Below are 23879 nucleotides of genomic sequence, written 5' to 3'. Positions count from 1 at the left end.
AGGGAGATGTCTTTAACCAATAGTGTGCAGAAGAAAAGTCCAAACAGTGAATAATAAACAAATGCTTGAAGGATGATTCCACTTAATCAGTACAGGCTTCCACCTCCACCACAAGAAGAGAAAAATGTAATCACCGCAAAAAAAGTGCTCATGGATGGCACCTTACCACAAGATGATGACCACTTTAGTTAAAAAGAGGTCAAATAGGCATGGGTTATAACCATAGATTCCAGACGTAGCTCTTGATGTCTCGATATCGTCATACTCAACACCACATGAAGTAAATCAAAAAGAGAAATCGCCATAGAATAATAACGTTTATTTAAAATAATATATAAAACAAGCAACGCCAAATGGCCCCTTACTTTGAGAAGTGCCTTAACCTGGCACTGAGGCTGGTCAGCGTTGAATGGCGTATGGAGAGACGGTCCCACGCTTCAGGAAGCCTGCAGCCAGTGTGCGTTCCACCTCTCAGGAAGAGAGGACCAGCGTGAACGGAAGTAAGTAGACCAGTGCGCCTCGACGTACGTTTCGTGATTGCCACGTCGTCAGGGAGCGTTTCCAAATAGTGTCAATCTCCTGGTCCCCAGCAGCACTCAGTGGCATTCTTTTTCAGACCACCATATGACTACAGTGTTCTGTAGTGAATGGGAGGTTTGTAGTAGGAACCACTGAAAGCAGCAGGAGAAAAGGAGATTAACATATTCTGGTTTGCCATGTTGGAAGCAGGAGAGGTAAATATTCACTCACTTCTTTATGGGTATTATGTATTATGCGCAATTTAACTTTTGAGACAATGTCGCTTTAAACTCCTCACTAAAATCCAAAGCAAGGGTCTCTAACTGGTGGCCCTCCAGCTGTTGCGGAACTACAAGTCCCATTATGCCTCTGCCTGAGGGAGTCATGCTTGTTTTCTATCTTAGTGCATAGAATGCATTAAGATAAAAACCCTTCTTACTTTACAACTACTTTAATAATGGCTCTTTTCAGTGAGCCTTAGATCATCAAAATGTTTTGCAGAGACACTGCAAAAAAATAGTTATGAACATTCATTAGCACCCAGATCTCATGTATATAACCCAAAAAGTCATTTTTTTTTAAGATTTGTGACACCTAACACATGTAGACTTTAAAATATGAAAGAAAAGAATGTCAGACTAAACTCATAAAATTAAAACTCGGCATATACCACAAATGTCACACTTGGGAACCCGACATACTGTCAACACAGCTGCAAAATTATCAGGAGTACAATAGGCAATGGTTGACCTTTGGATTTATCCCTGCATATTCTCTATACTCATTCATTACATACCATTGCAATATGACTCATAATATTCACTGTCTCTGCCACTAGACACAGAAAACAACTCAAACATATAAAATGGGAAGGCCATTTAACTACAAAACACATGAAATTGTACCTTATGGGTCACATAAAGTGCCTATTAAAAGTATTGACCCCCTTCCCACTCAGAAGTGTTAATGTTTTATTGTCCTTAAACATTGAATTACTGTGGATACAAATTAGTTTTTTTCTTCTTTTCTATACTGAGCAACATAAAAAGACTATTCATTTTAAAGTAGAAACAAATAAAAAAAAAATACCTATATTAATAAATGTATGTCCCCTTTGATATACCACACCTACATTATCACTAGTGTAAAAGCAAACTACCTTTTTGTAATCAAGGGGTATCAAGTAGCTATAGTTTAAAGGGGTTGTAAAGGAAAAGAAAATTCCCCTAAATAACTTCCTTTACCTTAGTGCAGTCCTCCTTCACTTACCTCATCCTTCGATTTTGCTTTTAAATGTCCTTATTTCTTCTGAGAAATCCTCACTTCCTGTTCTTCTGTCTCTAACTAAACACCGTAATGCGAGGCTTTCTCCCTGGTGTGGAGAAAGCCTCTTGACAGGGAAGGGGGCAAGCAGACAAGTCAGCACACTCTCTACTTTGCAGATAGAGAAAGGAGCTGTGTGTTAGTGGGTGTCCTGACACACCTCCTCTGATGAAGCCACGTGATTGGCGTAACATGTAAGGGATGGAAGCATCAGGAAGAACACCCGGAAGTATTGTGAGAATGGTAAATATTCATTTTACCGCTTGTAAGCAGCTTTTTTACTCTTTATTAAAAATTTTAATACGTACCTCACCATGAGAAGTTTCTTTCATTTATCCCACTAACCACCGAGGAATACACTGGGGAGTTGGCCTTTATAACTGGACACCAGGAGGAGACTCGATTTGGCATGTGGGAGATATCCATCCATCCACCGTCATTGTAAACAGAGAGCTACACATTCAAGGAGTCATTTTCTCTATAAGAAGGTAAGCGCTCTGTGAGCTCAGTCCTTGAAGAACTGCTCAGAAGATTTTCTGTATTCATCAAGATTGTCTTTATCACTTTATGAGACTTTTTATCACTATAGCTTTATTAAGCAATATAGGATCTATTATCCGCATTATATTCAGCACTTGTTGTGATTACTGATATTTATTGCGCTTATCACTTTTTTTTTATTACTCCTGCTATGGCCTTATCAGGTATAAATATTGATATTTACCCCTTAATATACTGAACGGTTGTGGCTCATATATTAATAGTGGCAAGGCTTACTATAACCAGTTTATGGAAATCCACTGAAGCACCCAATCTTTCGAATGTAATCTCTAGATTCAACACGCAAGCTTAATTCAAATTAATGCTAGCATATAAAAATCACTCCACTACTACCTTTAAAAATAAATGGTAAGCCTGGTTATCTCATCCTAGAGCTTGTAAATACCTAAAAAAATTTAACCCTTAATAGTACTAGTGAGTTTGATATAACCTTCCTAATTATATGAGATTCAGATGTAGCTCATTATTAATTACTAAGTTATTGATCCTTGTTGATAATATTAAATTGTTGGTGAACCCCTCCTTACAGTTTGCTCCCATCTGGAGTAAGCGGGGTCTGACTAACAATTAGATATTGATACTTATTATTCTTTTTTCTGTTGTACATTGTTTAGTTCCTTCTCACAATATGTGTCAAACAAGTATTAGGATCAATTCTTTAAAGTGATGTCTAATATTGTCCATATCTGTTATGATATCTTTCATTAAAAATTTAAATGTTATGGTTAAAAAAATTCAAATGTTTCTCCTTCTGTCTTATATTGATGTCTGTTATCTGCTGCATGATTTAAAAATCTCCTGTTTAATTTATTAGCTTACATTAGGAATGCACAGCTGAAGCTCTTGCCACCTAGACAGAAGCAACTCTGCAGTTTTTAATGTATTGGTGCAGGTGCACCATAATTACAGTCCTTATTACGCCAAATATTTAAGAATGCAAAGCTTATCCCAAATGCTAACTACAAGATGGCTATTTTATCATAGCTGCTCTGGAATATATTATATGAATTTAGTGAATGTAAACTCAATCTTCTCTAAAGGATGCAGAACAAAGGTTTTAAAAGCATTCCATGGATACTACTGTGAAATGATTTTTTGACCAATATTAGAAGAGAGAATGCCAGTTCATATGTTTTTTCTATCAAACATTACAAAATGAGAAGCCATCCGTTTCTTATATAGGAAATCAAAGAAAATAAGAGAGTGGGTCAGAGAAGAATCCTACACAGCAAAGACTGGAGGGAAGCCAGAGGCTATCCCAGGTGAACACATCATTGTCCAAGACCATAGCCTGGTCAGATTCTTGTGAAAATCTCCTTCCAACCTTATTTCTTACTTTATGCTATACCCAGAGGGAAGAAGACACATCTGTGATTTCTCTGGCAATGGGTCAGTATATTACAGCTGTGATAACTCTTGATACAAAGAGAATTATGTGTTTCAAATTTGGTCCCAGGCTGCTGGAAGACATTCTGTGAACACACACAAGTGTGTGGAAGACTGGGGGAAACAGACTTGCTTAGGTCAACAGGTCTTGCTAAGAACCAGGTTCACATTCAAAGCAAGGCTTTCTACTTTGAATTCCCATCCAAGACTTCTCATCACAAGTCTGAGAATATTCTTCTGGCAGTGATTTACATGTGTGTGTGTCATGGACAATAAAATCATCTTCCATTACTGTGGTGAAGGGAGTATAACAATCTCCCTCGATACATCATAGATGAATAGACTAATGTAGTGTGTAGGACTGGGGATGAGTTGTAGCTATGACCACAATACACAACAGATTTTGCATTCTAAACTTTACAGGGGACAGAACAATATATTTGAATAAGTTAGATTATCAACAAAAGGTATACAATGTGTACACTGATAGAAAGCACATAACCTTCTTTTAGGATTATTGCATTAAAAAGTTTGAATATATGAGGGATTTGGCAACAGTGTACAGGAGCATCAGGACCTGATGTAAGTGGACATTGTTTCTACACAATATACAGTGCCTTGCGAAAGTATTCGGCCCCTTTGAACTTTGCAACCTTTTGCCACATTTCAGGCTTCAAACATAAAGATATAAAACTCATTTTTTTTGAAGAACCAACAACAAGTGGGACACAATCATGAAGTGGAACGAAATTTATTGGATATTTCAAACTTTTTTAACAAATAAAAAACAGAAAAATTGGGTGTGCAAAATTATTCAGCCACCTTAAGTTAATACTTTGTAGCGCCACCTTTTGCTGCGATTACAGCTGTAAGTCGCTTGGGGTATGTCTCTATCAGTTTTGCACATCGAGAGACTGAAATTTTTGCCCATTCCTCCTTGCAAAACTGCTCGAGCTCAGTGAGGTTGGATGGAGAGCGTTGGTGAACAGCAGTTTTCAGTTCTTTCCACAGATTCTCGATTGGATTCAGGTCTGGACTTTGACTTGGCCATTCTAACACCTGGATATGTTTATTTGTGATTTTGCTTTATGTTTTGGATCATTGTCTTGTTGGAAGACAAATCTCCGTCCCAGTCTCAAGTCTTTTGCAGACTCCATCAGGTTTTCTTCCAGAATGGTCCTGTATTTGGCTCCATCCATCTTCCCATCAATTTTAACCATCTTCCCTGTCCCTGCTGAAGAAAAGCAGGCCCAAACCATGATGCTGCCACCACCATGTTTGACAGTGGGGATGGTGTGTTCAGGGTAATGAGCTGTGTTGCTTTTACGCCAAACATAACGTTTTGCATTGTTGCCAAAAAGTTCGATTTTGGTTTCATCTGACCAGAGCACCTTCTTCCACATGTTTGGTGTGTCTCTCAGGTGGCTTGTGGCAAACTTTAAACAACGCTTTTTATGGATATCTTTAAGAAATTGCTTTCTTCTTGCCACTCTTCCATAAAGGCCAGATTTGTGCAGTATACGACTGACTATGGACAGAGTCTCCCACCTCAGCTGTAGATCTCTGCAGTTCATCCAGAGTGATCATGGGCCTCTTGGCTGCATCTCTGATCAGTCTTCTCCTTGTATGAGCTGAAAGTTTAGAGAGATGGCCAGGTCTTCGTAGATTTGCAGTGGTCTGATACTCCTTCCATTTTAATATTATCGCTTGCACAGTGCTCCTTGGGGTGTTTAAAGCTTGGGAAATCTTTTTGTATCCAAATCCGGCTTTAAACTTTTCCACAACAGTATCTCAGACCTGCCTGGTGTGTTTCTTGTTCTTCATGATGCTCTCTGCGCTTTAAACAGACCTCTGAGACTATCACAGTGCAGGTGCATTTATACGGAGACTTGATTACACCCAGGTGGATTCTATTTATCATCATTAGTCATTTAGGTCATCATTGGATCATTTAGAGATCCTCACTGAACTTCTGGAGAGCGTTTGCTGCACTGAAAGTAAAGGGGCTGAATAATTTTGCACGCCCAATTTTTCAGTTTTTTATTTGTTAAAAAAGTTTGAAATATCCAATACATTTTGTTCCACTTCATGATTGTGTCCCACTTGTTGTTGATTCTTCAAAAAAAATGTGTTTTATATCTTTATGTTTGAAGCCTGAAATGTGGCAAAAGGTTGCAAAGTTCAAGGGGGCCGAATACTTTTGCAAGGCACTGTATATCAACATTAACTGTGGGCAAATTTGGGGCCGGGTTCACATAAATGGGAATTGGATGCAGGTTTCCCTGGATCCAATTCGCATGACAGTGTGACCGGCTATTAAATGGAGCCAGTTCACACAACTCTGGGGCGGCCGTGATCTGTGAAAGGGCCCTGTGTGTCTTCTTGTCCAGTTCACCTGGACAAGAAGCCGCAGGCCACAGCATGTGTGAACAGAGCCTAAAGAAATTAAAGTTTAAAGTAAATGAAAGGTTTAATAAAGGCAAATAGGCTGTTTATTATTTAGGGAAATGTAACCACATTCACTAAGCTCTGGGGGAAATTCCCTTGCATAGTGCAATGTTACCTGCACAGTGAAGGTTGTCTGTGAGTGGCCTAATTTGTGTTATTAATTCAAATGATTCAGCCATCAATGGAAAAGTATTTTTTTAAAAGCTATCAATAATGAGCACTTGGGTGCCACACAAACAAGAATTGTTTGAACTATGTTTAGTGGGTAAGACGATGGACAGATCTCAGAAACTAAACTGACTAAACCTAGTACTTGCACATCTACAGTCACACTAAACAAAACCAGCATATACAGCATTAAAGTAAAACTGTCAAAAACAATGACAATTCAGTTGTGCTAGCTAAATGCGAATACAAAGCTTGCCATTATCTCTAGATCTACCAGCAGTTCTGCATTGTATATAAGGTCGCCAAGGGCTCACCTACAATATTGTCAAAGAGGACGGAGAGAAAAATGACAGCTGCTATTAAAGCAAGGGGAAAAGTCAGTATATTACCTTAATTATTACCCCCTATACAACAGAGAAGCTAACCCATGCAATGGTAAAACATTTTTCAAATCCTACCCAGACCAGCAACTCCTCCTTTAAACAATGATCTCCAGTAACTGATTTTGGCCATCTAAAATAAAAAAAAGCATTGTCATCATCTAGTGATCAGTGTCACTGGTAGCCAATGAAAGGAAATTATGAGTTTAGATGCTCTCATTCTTGTCGGAAGGTGAAATTAAGAAAGTTTCCAAATGTATATAAAATAATTAAATAAGCACTTACATCTCCTGTCAGTGTTGGTTTACTTTGCTTCTTTATCTGCTGATTCTGCATTCATATAGAAAGGGGCTTTGGCAACCAAAAAACAATGTGGGTACCAGCATGTTAATCAGAAGGCTATAAATTGATGTAATTGTTCTTTTTGGCAGTTCCTTGTAGTCTTTTGGGAAATTGTATAAACACATCACTTAGGTTTGTGGTTCTGTATTTCATCAAGTTGTGGCAATAGAAAGAAAAGTATTTGTATATTTTTTCATAGTTACTGAGCAGCTAAACTAGAATTTTGCTCCTTACCTAAATCATACAACTGTAGATTCTGCAAATCAAATCGACAGTGTACTGGTTCATAAATTAAACTTACAGTTTGTTTGACATGAAACAAAGAATTTGGTATGTTCAAAGCCTGAATATATACAGTATATGCTGAATCTCATAAGGAACAGGCAAGTTATTGGCTATATGTAATATACAACTTTCTAGATATAGATTAGAAGAGTACTACAAATATCTAAAGTGAAAAATAAGTCCTCCCCAGGGAATCTTTGACTTTTTTTTACATATTTAATCAAGCAAACATTAGATTTTCATTTGAACATTGCCTACAGATAAAGGTGATATACTTGAACAAATTGCACATAAAATTAGCATAGTGAATTGGTTTTCAGGATTTAAATTAATATAAGTGCACAACTGTCATGTGGAAAGTCATTTAAATTAGAACCAGGTGTTCCAGGTTAGGTTCCAATGAATAGAGCCTCTTAATGTAGTATGCTGGTGGAATCTGTCTTATTTAACGTTTGGATGTCTAAGGTCTTTTGTTCCCTTTGCTATTGACATGGGTGGTCACATCAGTCAAAGATCAATATAGCTTTCTAAGGCCCTCAGAAAGAAGGCTGTGGGTGCTTATAAGCCTGGCAAAGGATTTAAAAAGATAACCAGGCAATAAACTGTGAAGTATTTTAGTGGCAAAAAGGTTTAACCACCTATATAGTCCTAGGCTTGCTTTGGGATTCAGTAATGACTAACAGAGCCCCTATTGTAAGTGGACCTTCCATCTCCCAATTAAAATAATCCTTCATATGTCCATTCCCTTTTGTGCTTGCTTATGCTGCAACAATATACTTACCAACCCAACCAAGTAAATCCAGATCTGCCCTCTTCTTTCTCCCTATTTTCCCCTTCTCCCTATTCCCCACTGAAGGCCCTATTCAGTGTTGCCTTCTTTGTACTGTATGGGCCAGATTCAGGTAACACTTACGCCGACGTATGTGTAGATACGCCGCGTAAGTGCACAGATGCGCCGTCGTATCTATGCGCCTGAAATTTGGCTTCATCCGACCGACGTAAGTTTCCTACGCCGTCGGAGCCTGTGCGCATATTTACGCTGGCCGCAAGGGGCGCTTCCATTGATTTACGCGTCAAATATGCAAATGACCTAGATACGCCGATTCACAAACGTACTTGCGCCCGTTGCAGTAATATACGCCATTTACGTAAGGCGTACGTCCGCCGTAAAGTTAGTCCACCATATATGAGGCGCATCCCTAGGCAAAGGTATGGATGACGGAACAGCCGTCGTATTTTACGTTGTTTACATAGTAGTACGTGAATGGGGCTGGGCGTAGGTTACGTTAACGTCGTAGGCATTGAGCCGTCGTATCTTAGGGAGTATGTTCGATGTGATTCTGAGCATGCGCCTCCCGATCCCAATACCGACTACATTTTTCACGCAAGTCAATTCGAAACTGAACGACTTGATCTGGTTGGGAAAAAGACCTAGAATTGCCTTGTCAATTATGTCAATGGTTAAAGCTAAAGGGAGCCTTAACGTCCCTGATCTACGTTTATACTACTATGCCTCACTTCTTGATCAAATGAGATACTGGTTCAGATATTCAAATGATAAATTATGGTTGAACATTGAAAGAGAAATATCTAAAGGAAGAGACCTATTCTCCCTCTCTATGGCCTCCCATGTCTTACCAAAGATTAATCTACCTAACCTTCTAACTATTAAAGCTACCCTGACAGCCTGGAAGTTTGCTCTATCAAAGTTACAGCCGTCATGCTCCCCAGTTCTTATGCCAATACCAATAGGAGTACTCGGTTACTGTAAAGTACGAATTATTACCTCGCCTTGGAGCAAACAAGGACTCAATTTCTTTATTCACCTACCATCTGACCTCAAATGTAAAATAATAAATAAACTCAAAGCCAAACCGTTTAATAAAAACTTCAACCCTGAGAGAAGTGTCGAGCTCCCTTAAGCACTATGGGAATTCTTCACTTCCTATGATACGAATGGAAGGAGAGGCATATCCCATATATATAAACTCCTCTCGTCCTTCCCGCTGCAAACCAAAACCTTGAATATGATTAAATGGGAAAAGGATTTATCCCTAACCTTTACGTGGGAAGAATGGCAGAAAGCCATTCATATTAATAGTTCCTCTTCTTCATGTGTAGAACATTGGGAAAATGCCCAGAAAATTCTAAACCGCTGGTATCTGACCCCTTACAGACTCTCTAAAATATTCCCTAACTCCTCCCCCTTATGTTGGAGATGTTATTCCCATACAGGTAACTTACTACACACGCTTTGGGACTGTAGAGCCTTATCTAGCTTTTGGAATAATGTATCCTCTTTCCTCGCGACTTTCACTGGTAATCTAAAATTACTCACACCTGAATTGGCCTTACTAGGCCTAAAACTAGATGTCTATCCCCCTCAGTTTAGAACTATAGTTGCCAACTTCCTCACAGCAGCGAGACTCACCATAACAAAATTATGGAAATCTACCCTATCACCTAATTTATCTGATGTTATTCAGAGACTCAATATTCAAGCTCATTATGAGCTAATGTTAGCACACAAAAAAGGCTCCATAACTAAATTCATTAAAAATTGGAATGAATGGATCACTCACCCTAGGGCCTCAAATTTTCTGAAGAATCCTGATAATTATTAAATATTCTACCGAACGATTAAGCACTTAGAAGTGACCAGACACAAAAAATAACTTCCATCTCACTCTCACCTCCCCTTTCCCTCCCTCCCTTTGCTACCTCTTCATGTTAAATTTGGTTCTATATTACACTACTTAGAATCATAATCCCTTGTTTACAGTATGATCCCAACGGGGTAAACAGGAATTGGTAGCTACTTGTTCAAGCAGTTGACCGCTGTCCATTTGGGCAAGTCCTTTGTTTTCACTGTTTAGTATATTGGCAATTTGATGCCTACCCAGGCATACTGGTGATAATATTGTATGATTAAGAAATTGTATTGCTACTACTTTCTTCTTGTTTTCTTTTGGAAATACAATAAAAAAAATATTTTGGGAAAAAAAAGAAAGGTATAAAAACTCAACAGAAGTTCTAGCATTTCTCATCTCTAGGGAAAGCTTTGGCTGAAACTGACCTTTATGTTCCATTGTGAATATTGCATTTACTAAAGAGTAGCATCAAACGTTCTGGCCTAATGCATTACCAAGTTGTTGTTTTTATTATTTTCATGCTGTAAGTTGTTTTTCATAGATCCTTCACTATCAATATAAAATCCATTTTGTGCTAAGTGTGATACAGTCAGGCTACATCATAAGTGTCCATATGTTTTTGGCTATTTCCATTGGTTCTCTGTCACGTTTAACTATCTGTTCCCATATGGTAAAGTACAAGCTTTTATAACATCTTTACAAGTACTGCGATAGAGAAACATACTTTAGTGGGGGGAAAAAAGCAGCAGCTGTTTCTTTTCTTCCCATGTGTCTACTAAAACATTACATGTTTGCATTAGAGAACAGAAGTGAAATACAGCACTAAACATGGTCACATGAAATCATGCATGCATACTTTATACCTATAGTAATGTGTTACAGATACTTATATTATTTCAGCAGGAGAGTTATGTGGAAGTGACACAGGTACAAAAGAGACTGAAATACAGTCTAGTCAGAGGGAAAAAAATCCACAACTGAGAATACAAATATCACATACATCTTGAATTATCTGGTCGTGTTTTACATCCAACTAGAAAAAGTTTCCACAGATCATTTACCATTTGATGTTGATGATTTAAAATGGCACTAGTTGTGCTTGGTTATACTTTATATGGTAACACGTAACAAGCAACCGTGTAAGTGAAGGGTTATCATGACTCGTTCACGTATCAGAATTCAGAGGATGTTTTTAGTTATTCAAGCTACATTACTCTTGTGACATTTTTCAGAAGATAAATCTTTGGCTGTAAAAAAATTATATAATATATAATGCAAGCAACTTTGCTTGTTTTTTTCCCCTTAAGAAAAGAGACAAACTGAAGGAACCCATAGCAACCAATTACTTTCCATTTTACTGTAGGTGTATTTTAAAAAGTTTCTACGAGTTACTAGCCTTTTGTTATATCTCTTTTTGTGGCTATATAACAAATTCATTAAATTATATAAAGTGAAAATATTTAGTTTAGATATGGAGAGAGTAGAAAAGGGTAAAATCACAGGAAGATTTTATTTTATTTTATTTCTGTGTCCCACTGGTCAGATTTCCTTACAGACACAAGAAGTGTGAATAAATATATGAGTATGGGAAAATTTCCTTCAATCTCAGAAGGGAATCTTAGAATGATCCCCCGCTGAGTCAGATCAGAAAGGTATGGATATCACATCTGTGACATTCATGTCCATTCAGATTGTTTCTCTTTGAAAAAAAAACAGACCCATGTAATCTATATGAATGGACAGTGTAAGTGGATTGGTGCTCATCTATATCATCTATATCTATATCTATATCAATTTTTTATCATTTGGTACAATGGATCTAGAGGTGGCAGATATAAGTTTAAATATCCATCCAGCCAAAAAAATGTATTGTTGCCCATTTTCATCTGAGTAATCATGGGTTAAAAATGGAAAGACGGACTGTTCATGTCAAAGGGCACATAGGAACCTGTCATAAAGACAGCTGTCTTTATTGGAAGATGTTTCTCTCACCATCTATTCTAATGGTCACCAAGACAACAGAGAGTAATACAGATGTCAATAAAAAATGTATTTAAAGCTTAAATAAACCACCTTTGGGTACATTAGAAAACCCAAGGGTTCATTGAGCGCACTCCGGGTAGGGTTGTAAAAACTATTTCAATGGAAGGGGAGTGAATGGGGTATTAAGGGGGGGGGGACTGCATGTATTAGTCCATTAGTCCATTACAGGATGTCCATGTAAAGAACACTAAACTAGCACAGAGAAGGCTGCCAGCTTACAGATAGAAGATGGATCTGAAATAGTAAAAAGAAAAAAGCAGCATTGCTTTTTTCCTTTTGGGTACATTAGAACTGACATTACCATTTGCCTTTATCAATAAGTATGAATTTATGTTGCTTTCATCTAGAGTAGGAGGTGCACACTTCTGATCCCAAGCCCTAAGGAATAGGACCCTCTCACTGGACAGGAAATTGATGGGACAGGTTGCCAGGCCTCAAAACCCAACTTGAGAAACAAAGTAAAGTCAAAATACAGTCATCACAAATGAAGCATACAGGAGGTTTTATTAGCAAGATTCCATGCTTGTAGTTAGACAGTACATTTAGATGTAGGTAGAGTGGAGAAAAGGTAGATTTATCCTGCACTAAATACACCTATAAATGTCCTATCCAACAGTAAGCTCAGAATACAGGGCAGTTGAGGCACCCAATAAAAACAGGTAATGGTAAAGTAATTTTTCCCTTTAAACGCATAAAATACAGAAACAGTGCCGTCACATGTAATATTTTGAGACATACCAGATGCGTGCTTCAGTTTGAAAATACTGCACATACTTAACGGAAATGGCCGACAGTACCTAGCTTGTTTTGAAAGGATTGCTACATTTTATTGAAGGAAGCAGTTATAACAAATACACTTTTAAAATTTCACTCCCTGAAGAATATAAAAACATTCATCAACGATATAAAGTGATACCATGTTTTATGCACTGCTGACATAAACCCCAACTCCAGCCAAAACTTTTTTTAGGCGTGGATAAAGTAAGAAGGGCTAGAACTAGGTTTTTGTTGATGTGTCCCCATTGTGGGGATCATACGTCCCTTTACTATCATTGTGATACCATATATTTAAGGGTGTGGTCAGGACAGGAATTGAGATAAAATGTCCCCAACATGGATAAACTGCAATACCTATATAAAGGATCTCTATACAAATCTAAAACAGGTTTTGGCTAGAGTTGGACTTTAAATGGGAATTGTAATATCTTTTTTTTTACTATATAGTACTGTATACTGTTTGTAAAAAATATGAACTTCAGCTACTTTATTCGTAGATAATAATTTACAAAATTATAGACTAGACTAAAAGTTCTGGTAAATTGTGATTAGGCAAAACTTTGGTTATGCCAAAGCTTGCTCTATCCCTCCCTCACTTTCCTTTTAGCCCAGTGGTTTTCAAACTGCAGCCCGAGGGCCCTTTGCTTGCTTGTATCCGGCCCTTGGGGCACTATTCCTCCTACTGATACATGGCACTATTCTGCCATCTGAAACCGACAATGGAACACCATTTCTCCCACTGACACAATTAATAGAGCACTATTACTCCCTATGATACCAGCAATGGGGCACAATTCCTCCCCCTAATACCAGATGTTCACCAACAATGATGCCAGGAAAATTTCTACTCCCGCTGGCCAAAGTCTGACCCTCCAAGAGTCTGACGGACAATAAACCGGCCCTTTGTTTAGAATGTTTGGAGACCCCTGTTTTAGCCCATCACTTTGACAGACTGCCTCATTGGCCAGTAGGAGTGTGCATGAGGCAGAGATTTGATGCTGGATTTTGAACTTTGCCCTATCAGAATGGCCCAGGCTGCTGGAGAGGTCGGAGCACGCCTGTACTTTATACATGAAACAAGTTTATTTTTAAAAGACAGATTTACTTGAAATAATTTGTCAGTCCTTGCTAATGCACTATAAATCTATTTCAATATATAGGCTGTAATTATCTGTATCTATAGTTGTGCCTTCTTAATCCTCTTCTCTCATTTCAAGTCTCTCAAACTGGGTCTGTCTGATTGAAAACAGTATACATTTTTTATTTATGTCAAGGGACTTGAAATAATTATGTAACTTGGTCATGCAGATGCATGACCTGCTAATTTATGTACCATTCAAATTTTAATGATAGATCCACTTTAAAAGGTTTAGATCAACAGATGAATTGCATTATTTCATATAACATCTGCAAGGTTCTGTTTTTTGAAGCACATTCTTCCTATACTGTGTGGTTTATTAAAAAAAAAAAAAAAACACATAGTGGCTTTTATTTATTCATCAGTATTTTGCAGCATGAAAGTCAGGGATGTCTTTTCTTTTTAGGCAACAGAGGAAAAACTAGATGGTACCAGTGATTTAAATGCACAGTGACTGTGGCCAAGTAACGTGAATATAAAAACAAGGATGTATTTCTAGGTGAAGTGATACAATAAATAACTATTGGGTTAGAAGCAATATGATACACTCCGTTCCGTGCCTTTCAGCAGAATTATCACTGATACTAAATTGCTCTCTTTGAAAAATCGACAGAAGACTCGAACGAAGCACGTTTCACAAAAAAGTAGCAAAGGCTTTGCAAGAACTTTGAAAAATCCTATTTTAAATAGGTCTTCTCAAAGTTATTAAAGTGATTTTAGGACAAGAAAAATACAGTATAACAAAATAAATTTCATGAAACCTGTCACATTGTGCTAAGATCTCTTCAATGTTGGAAAAAGGACCAATATACATAAACTCCCATGTAAAAGTGATATTGCATCTTTAGATTGTACACTTACCTAAACAAGGCTTTTGTGTCTGGTGAATAGTGTTTGTTTAAATACTTTATTTTCCTACTGTTAACTGCTCATTTTACATAGGGTCTCATTTTAAAAGCAGTCATATGGTTGAAAAAAAATAAAAACTCTGCATATGTATAAAGCATGGTGATATTCTTTACAAATGTCCTTTGTGCTTCGTGACTTTGGGACTCTGAAATCGGCTGAGAACAGTGAAAATAAATGGAAAATTTAAAAAAAAGTTACAAGGCTGTCTCTCGTCCAATCATGGAACTCTGTGCTGAATTGAGCAGAAAGAACTCCACTGAGCTACACAACGCTGGCCAATTTTATGAATGGGGTATGTCACAGTGTGCATAAGAAAGAGTTTGTGAAAAATTGTGATTTCTGCTCTCTATTTTAAAGCCCCTATAGCAGTGATGGTGAACCTTGGCACCCCAGATTTTTTGAAACTACATTTCCCATGATGCTCCACTACACTGCAGCGTGCATGAGCATCATGGGAAATGTAGTTCCAAAACATCTGGGGTGCCAAGGTTTGCCATCACTGCCATATAGTGTACAGTGACACTGGAGATATTACTGTTATTAAAGCCCAGTTGAACAACCTGAGTAGAAATGCATGCCCCTCCCACATACAAGCTTCAGAGAAAAACCTTCTCTATGTGGAAGCATTTGTCTTACTGCAGAGTTCCAGTATGTCCCTTGCTAAGTCAGAGACAGATGTCTATAATAAGCAGTGAGCATGAGATTCACTGATAGCATTACCATAGGTCTGAGTCACTAGGTGGCATGCCAGACCTCTGCAGAGAGACCACTACTTCCACACAGAGATGGCATAAAACAGGTTTTTATATTTAGGATATGGCGGCTTTCTAAATAAGAACAACTGTAAGTCTTTGCACACCTTTTTTTTTTGGAGGACATTAAATATTTAGTTGATATTAACTGAAAGTTTGATTTGGACTTAATAATAACCGCTACAACACAATATTACTGTATATAAAGTGTAAAGTATAATGTAATGTATATAAGGGTATAATGTGTATAAGTAAAACGTATATAAGGGTATAATGTGTATAAGGCATAGAAAAAAATATTGCTTAGTATAACACTTACTTATAGAAAACAGCATAGTCAACAGTGGAGTGACAGTTTTGAAAGTCCCAGGACTTTAACTTCTGGCATTCTCTGTGAGCACGAAGTTTCACCTTAACGGTCCCTTGGCACAGCTCTGGCACAGTCTTCCTACGAGGGCGGTTACAGAATTCATTAGATTCGACTCTCCAGGAATCTCCAAAGTCATCCACATCAAACTTGAAGTTTCCATCACTACCTATGAGATCATCCCGCTTGTGTCCATTGTAGTTGCCACAAAGACCACAGAGCTTCCCTTTTAGATGAGGTGCGGCCATCACTTCTACAAAGCTGTCTCCATCCCAGGAAATTTCCAGCCCTAACATACAAACATGGAAATGGCATAAATCTATTGGTTTCAAATTAGGTCAATTATTGATATTACAGAAACTGTCTTTCGTTTTCACAGAGTTTTAAAAAAAAATTTAAGCTGAAGTCCCAAAAAACAGCTAATTACACATACAGTATAAACTGCATATTTGAGAGCAATTGTACTCACCAAAGTTTTTGTTTTACTATCCTTCAAGTTATGAGATTTACACAGCTCTGTCACATTGCACAGCTCCGTTTGGCAGGGTCGCAGACCTTATTTTTCGCTGCTGCCATTAAGTAACATTTACAAGTCTTGTACCTCATCCAGCTTGTGACTGGACAGTGAAAGGAGAAGCAGCACACTGTCAAACTCACTTTGCACTGCAGAACAACTGATTGGCTCTTTGTGCTGCTTCTCTTTTTCTGAACTATACTGTGCAGGGGATTGCAAGAGGCAGATGCAGGTACTTACAGTGCTTGCACTTCAAAATGCATGTATGGATGTTTTAATATGGCCCTGTATAAATGTGGGTCCTTTATGTCAGCCTGGAATTTAGCTTTAGGCTTTTCATCATTCATATAAAATAACATAATGATGGCAGACCAAAAGGTGATTGGATGTTATAAAGCACCCATAAAGCAGATGACCTAGTCATCAAATACCTGCTTTCATTGGAGTCACAAGAAATCTTTTTTCACATTCTATTAACGCTCAGGTTTCTTACACAGAATATTTGCCTTTCTATACATAAAATGATTCAACTCAGGACATCCTTAGTCCCCTTTCACACTTATATGACTTGTACCACGATTTTAGATGGCAAAATCATATTACAAGTCATTCTCCATGCTTTCCAATGACTACCATTCAAATTGGCATGACTTTAAGTCGTGCCAACTTCAAAGTAGTTCCTGCACTACTTTTTTTCTGAAGTCGGATCAAAGTCGGATTCTGTATTAACAGATCCGACTTTGGAATGCGACTTTTACACGACTTGTGCATGAAGGAAAACTCCACAGCAATTTTTTTGAAAAAAAAAAAATGGCATGGGTTCCCCCTTCATACCAGGCCCATAGGTCTGTTATGGATTTTAAGGGGAACCCCCACGCCGAAAAAAAATGTCAAAATCCATACCAGACACTTATCCGAGCACCAGCCCAGCCGGTCAGGAAAGGAGGTGGGGACGAGCAAGCACCCCCCCCTCCTGAGCCGTACCAGGCCGACCCCGGCCCATAGGACGTCACAGTCCCATCACTCTGTGACCACGCCCCATGCCAATATAAATCGTTGTGCACCGCACACACGGCATTTCAGCGTGAGAGATCGTCTTGTCAACATTGGGACAAGAGAAGAGGGAAGAAGACGACGGAGAAGACAAGACAAGTTCCTGGCCAATGCCCTTCGGACAAAAATCCTACGCTTTATCCACGGAAAATCAGATTGTGTGTATGAGGCTTAAGGGTGATTTCTCCCAAAGGGAAAGGAGCACCATCACCTTAGGACATTCGCAAAAAGAGGCATGTTCTCAAAAGTTTGGCAGTGTCCAATCACCTGAAGGTATGAATACTCAGGCCCCGTACACACGACCAGTTTCCTCGGCAGAATTCAGCTTCCGACCGAGTTTCTGGCTGAATTCTGCCGAGAAACCCGGCCGTGTGTACACTTTCGGCCGAGGAAGCCGACGAGGAGCTCGGCGAGGAAATAGAGAACATGTTCTCTATTTCCTCGTTGTTCTATGGGAGCTCTCGCCCCGCCGAGCTCCTCGGCGGCTTCAGTGCTGAACTGGCCGAGGAACTCGATGTGTTTGGCACGTCGAGTTCCTCAGCCGTGTGTACGAGGCCTTAGCCTGTGTCTTCTACTGTAGAATCAAGATTTACCTTCCATGTTTTTAAGAGCGTTCTCTTGCTGCTGTACAAATGTTTTGTGTGTTATTGAGAGAATATACATTGCCCAGTCAATTTATTTTTAAAACTGCAGTTTTACCAAGGCTTGAAATGTACTACAGCAACATTTTTTTTAAATAAGTAAACCAAATACTTTAACTGTAACAATTTGCCAGCAAATAATAATAAATCTTCAGTACAAATGTCTTTACATGCACTTATTACATCCTTATAGGCTCCAGCAGACATCTCTCTGTAGAACTGCTAAGAGCTGTACTGTATACATAAGGCCAGAACACACAGATGTTTCTCATGCACGACAATGTGGATTGTTCCAAAATAAAATGATGCTGTTTTTAATAACAAACATTCAGCTGCTGAATTTGATTATAAGATAAAAGGCATAATCATTTGTTTATGTAAAGTATTATTCTAAAGTCTATCAGCACTCTCGCTGGGCATATTTAATAATCTACTTGAAGAAGTGGAAAAAGATTAAATGCTTGGTTACTATAACGCTGGTAATGTTGTAGGTATTCCAGTTATGTCAATTTCTAGGGTCCTATTCAAGAAGCTGTGGGTCCCACTGAGGCTCATGAAAATCTATTATTAAAGCCACTGGCAGGAGTCTGGCTTTGTGGCTATTACAGTAAATTAATTAATAAGGCCCTTGAAAGAATTTCTACTGTTTAAGACAAATGTGCTTTTGTTGCCAATGACACATCTTAATGATTGATGCTTTTGAAAGCGGTTTTAAAACACATCATAAAGCTAATTTCTAAATGGCAATGCAAATTTGGAAGTAACTTGACTCTTTTTGGCTTCGCTGCATGATCTTAGGTCATTGTTGCTTTAGTCATTTTTGTCCCAAAGTCCCTTTTTGCTGGCCTTTGCTAACATTAGGTTGGTATTATAAATAATAAAATAACCGATAAACACAATTAGGGGGTAATATAATTTAATCACTGAAAACAGTTTAAAAATTTGGATGAAGCAACAATATTATATATCCTCAACGGCGCTGTAAGTAAATCAAAGCCGAACTCCAGGAAAAATGTAATTACTTTAGTAGTGCCCCCACTCCTCCACATTGCAAGTGTTCATATTTCTGAAATGTGTATTGTGTTAACCACTTAAGCCCCGGACCATTTGGCTGGCCAAAGACCAGAGCTGGCCCAGGTACACCGCTCCCCATATTGCCCCCCTTTTTTATTGACCTGCACCATCGGAGTCCCTTTCTTTTCATGTTTTGTGGATGAAAGCTTTTTCAGTCTCTCCAGTTGGTCCCTATCACCCTTGAAAGGGATCTTTACTTACCAGAACCGAGATGTCTTGTGGATTCCTATCGATGTCCTAGCCACTCATATGGTTGGGATATTAGCACTGGATCAACCTTCAGCTGAGGAATATTGGGCCCATTGGGCCGGATTCAGATACAATGGCGTATCTGTCCGGCCCGCGTAACGTATCTCCGAAACGTTACGCCGCTCTAACTTTAGGCGCAAGTTCTTTATTCAGAAAGAACTTGTGCCCTTAGTTACGGCGGCGTAACGTATGTGTTGCGGCGTAAGGCCGCGTAATTCAAATGGGGATGTAGGGGGCATGTTTTATTTAAATGTGTCTTGACCCCCGCGTTTTTTTACGTTTTGTTTGAACGGCGCATGCGCCGTCCGTAAAATATCCAGTGTGCATTGCTCTAAATGACGTCGCAAAGACGTCATTGCTTTCGACGTGAACGTAAATTACATCCAGCCGTATTCCCGAACGACTTACGCAAACGACGTAAAATTTCAAAACTCGGTGTGGGAACGACGGACATACTTAACATTAGCTACCCCTCATATAGCAGGGGTTACTATACACCGGAAAAATCCGAACGCAAACAACGTAAAAAAAAAAGCGCCGGGCGGGCGTTCGTTTCTGAAACGGCGTAAATCCTCATTTGCATATTCCTCGCGTAAAAATACGGAATCGCCACCTAGCAGCCAGCCGGGAATTGCAGCCTAAGATCCGACGGTGTAAGACACTTACACCTGGCGGATCTTAGAGATATCTATGCGTAACTGATTCTCTGAATCAGTCGCATAGATACGACCAGCGGAACTCAGAGATACGACGGCGTATCAGGAGATACGCCGTTGTATCTCTTTCTGAATCCGGGACATTGTTTTTTTTCCCCCTTGGTTGACACCATCCAGATACCAGTGAGGCGTACTCTACACTCTTCAGGATTTCACACAGACTTGTGCTGATTTTTCATATTTTTTTTTTTTTTGGCTGCAATTAGGCATTAACCACTTAAGACCCGGACCATTATGCAGGTTAAGGACCTTGCCCCTTTTTGCGATTCGGCACTGCATCGCTTTAACTGACAATTGCGCGGTCGTGCGACGTGGCTCCCAAACAAAATTGGCGTCCTTTTTTTCCCACAAATAGAGCTTTCTTTTGGAGGTATTTGATCGCCTATGCGGTTTTTATTTTTTGTGCTATAAACATAAATAGAGCGTCAATTTTGAAAAAAAAATGCTATATTTTTTTACTTTTTGCTATAATAAATATTCCCCAAAAAGATGAAAAAAAATGTTTTTCCTCAGTTTATACGTATTCTTCTACCTATTTTTGCTAAAAATAATAATCACAATAAGCGTTTATCCATTGGTTTGTGCAACATTTATACAGTTTACAAAATAGGGGATAGTTTTATGTCATTTTAATTAATATTTTTTTTTTTTTTACTACGAAAGGCGGCGATCAGTGATTTTTTTTGTGACTGCGACATTATGGGGGACTTATGGCGGACACATCGGACAATTTTGACACATTTTTGGGACCATTGTCATTTTCACAGCGAAAAGTGCTATAAAAATGCACTGATTACTGTGAAAATGACAATTGCAGTTTAGGAGTTAACCACTAGGGGGCGCTGAAGGGGTTAAGTGTGACCTCATATGTGTTTCTAACTGTAGGGGGGTGGGGCTGGATGTGTGACATCAGTGATCGTCTTTCCCTATATCATGGAACAGACTATCACTGACATTGCCACAATGGAGAACTGGGAAGGTGTGTTTACACACACCTCTTCCCGTTCTTCAGCTCCAGTGACCAATTGTGGGACACCGGCGGCGATCGAGTCCGTGGGTCCCGCGGGCGCGGTCACGAAGCTTCCAACCCCACAGCTGGGCCTTAAAGAGACATGTACAGGTACGTGCTTGTGTCCAGCCGTGCAATTCTGCCGACGTATATCGGCGTGAAGGGGTCCTTAAGTGGTTAAGGAACATAACCTAAAGTGTAAAGGGAGCAAACCTTTCACAGTGTGCTATGTTATGATTCTAAAAATGTTAAATACTTTGATAAAACTAAACAAATAAAACACCAAGGTCGAGTTCACCGCATCCAATTTGCAATAGCAGGACATTTTGACTAGCTCTCTATGGAGCCAGTTCACATATCTCTGCTGCTGCTCTGGTGCGAACTTGCACAGGAGCTCTGTAAATGTTTTGGTCCGTTTCAGGTCAGAATTCAGCCAAAAATACATATACAGTACTGTTTGCATTCTACATGCTGTAAATCAAAATGCCAACATAAGTGCTTATTACTATCACTTTTCCAAAATAAAACAGGTACAACTCTGTATAAAACTGTCTATAGGTCTGACCCAGACTTGGTCATGATATCTTGCCAAAAGTGCAAGGGATTCCACATCTTTTATTACAAGAGCTCAAAGGTTCCTTTGTGTTTACAGGGACCATTTCACTGACATCTGCTATAGTGTTTTAACGCTGTCTTTAACAGTTTGTGTCCACAGTACAGGTCAGGCCATAAAACAGACTGGGGGCGACCCGCAAGGCTTGAGCAGATATGATAACGGTAACAAGCTTTTCTTGAGCATGCAGAAATGTTTCACATAGTTATTCAAATGCCATATGTGGATAGTGCATTTTTTCAGGCAGAATACCTCAAACTAGCTTGTACTAAACTTAAAGCTAATCTCCAGACAGATATAACAGACAAACATTACAACAGCTCTGTGTTCATTAATAAATCATAAAATGTACTTTTCTAATACATTTAGTGTAAGTACCTGAATATGATTTGGTGTCAGTCTTTTGCAATCCCCTATACAACAGCACTTATGAGTGGTAATGGATGGCCTTATCAGTTTTTGCTGCTCTTTTAATTGGTTCCAAAGCCTAAACATTTTTTACCTAATGCATTCCCTGTATTAAGGTAAAAAAAAAAAAAATCCAGTACCTGTATTGCCACCTCAACCCTCTTATGTATTCAATATGTTTTTATTGAAATAAGAATATTAAAAAAGTATGAGACAACATAAAATGTTATACATACAACCGTTTAGGCCTTGTACAGACGACCAAACATGTACGATGAAAGCGGTCCGCCGGACCGTTTTCACCGTACATGTCTGCCCGGGGATTTCTGTATGGTGGCTGTACTCACCATCATACAGAAATCCGTGCGTAAACAATATGCGGGGCGTGGCCGCGCCGTCGACGCGGCGACGTGGGCAGCCCTGCCAGTTCAATGCTTCCACGCATGCGTCAAAGTCATTCGACGCATGAGAGGGATGGCGGGCGCTCGGACATGTACGGTAGGTCTGTACAGACGACCGAACATGTCCGAGCGGACAGGATTCCAGCGGGCTGTTTTAAAACAAGTCCAGAAATATTTGCCCGCTGGAAAAAGGCCCGGCGGGCAAATGTATGCTGGAATCCTGTCCGCTCGGGCCTACACACGACCGAACATGTCTGCTGAAACTGGTCCGCGGACCAGTTTCAGCAGACATGTTCGGTCGTGTGTACAGGGCCTTAGAGTAACACAGGCAGAAGTTACAGATGTCAAAACAATTCTTGACAATTCTGTAAGTTATTGACCTGTCAGTAGGTGTTAAAGGCATCAATAATTACAGGTATATAAGAACATGTCTCCGTATGGGAGAAGTAAGAGATAGACGAAAGAGAAAAAAGAGAAAGAAGCAAGAAAAGGTCCGTAAAGGCAGGGAATGGGGGTATGGGGTGGAAGCGGAAAGGCTCCTGCAGTAGTCAGAAGCGACAATAAGAAAACCTTTTATGTGGGGTGGCCATGGTCAGGTGAGTTGAGAAGTGAGTTCAGCTTACTTAGAGGAGAAAGTAAAGGGGAACCAACAGGCCCATATCTTATGCGCAACTGGGGCTAAATCTCTATGTTCATATGTAAGGCTACTTTCACACTGGGTGCTTTACCCTCGTTTTTGCAGTGCTATTCGGCCACTAGTGGGGCACTTTTAACCCCCGCTAGCGGCCAAAAAAGGGTTAAGACCACCGGAAAAACACCACTGCAGCTGTGTTTTGCTTGAGGGTTCGGCAGCGCTGCCCATTAATTTATGTCTTTACCCCACTTTGCGAAAAAAATTAAGAACTGAAGGATAATAATGATGGCTAAAGGCTGTACATTTTCACATTGTATCTAAATAAAATGTAGTATTTGATAGTTTTACTTCTGGCTCGGGCAGTATAATAATATAGCAACTAGTTTGGGAACATACAATTGAATCAATAAGGATAGTGGAATGAAAGTGAAATAAGTGTTTTTTAAAGGGTCCATTTAATTTTAAGTGGCCCCTGCGGGTTACAGAAGGTCCTTTCTACTATCCTAAATCCATTCTTG

General features: G+C 39.2%; 1 protein-coding gene across 2 annotated transcripts in view; it reads right to left on the bottom strand.

The window, feature by feature from the left end:
- The window catches only part of BMPER (BMP binding endothelial regulator), a 287717-nt gene that overhangs the window by 51328 nt on the left and 212510 nt on the right, over positions 1 to 23879 (bottom strand). For both annotated transcript variants that reach the window (XM_040353187.1, XM_040353185.1), the window contains exon 13: positions 16002 to 16338. In XM_040353187.1, coding sequence (XP_040209121.1) covers positions 16002 to 16338 — 337 coding nt within the window. The remainder of the gene's footprint in view (positions 1 to 16001; positions 16339 to 23879) is intronic.

This window comes from Rana temporaria, chromosome 5 (assembly GCF_905171775.1).
Source record: "Rana temporaria chromosome 5, aRanTem1.1, whole genome shotgun sequence".
NCBI classification, from domain to species: domain Eukaryota; kingdom Metazoa; phylum Chordata; class Amphibia; order Anura; family Ranidae; genus Rana; species Rana temporaria.
Note: the sequence above shows the minus strand (reverse complement) of the source record. Positions and strands in the feature narration are given on the sequence as shown.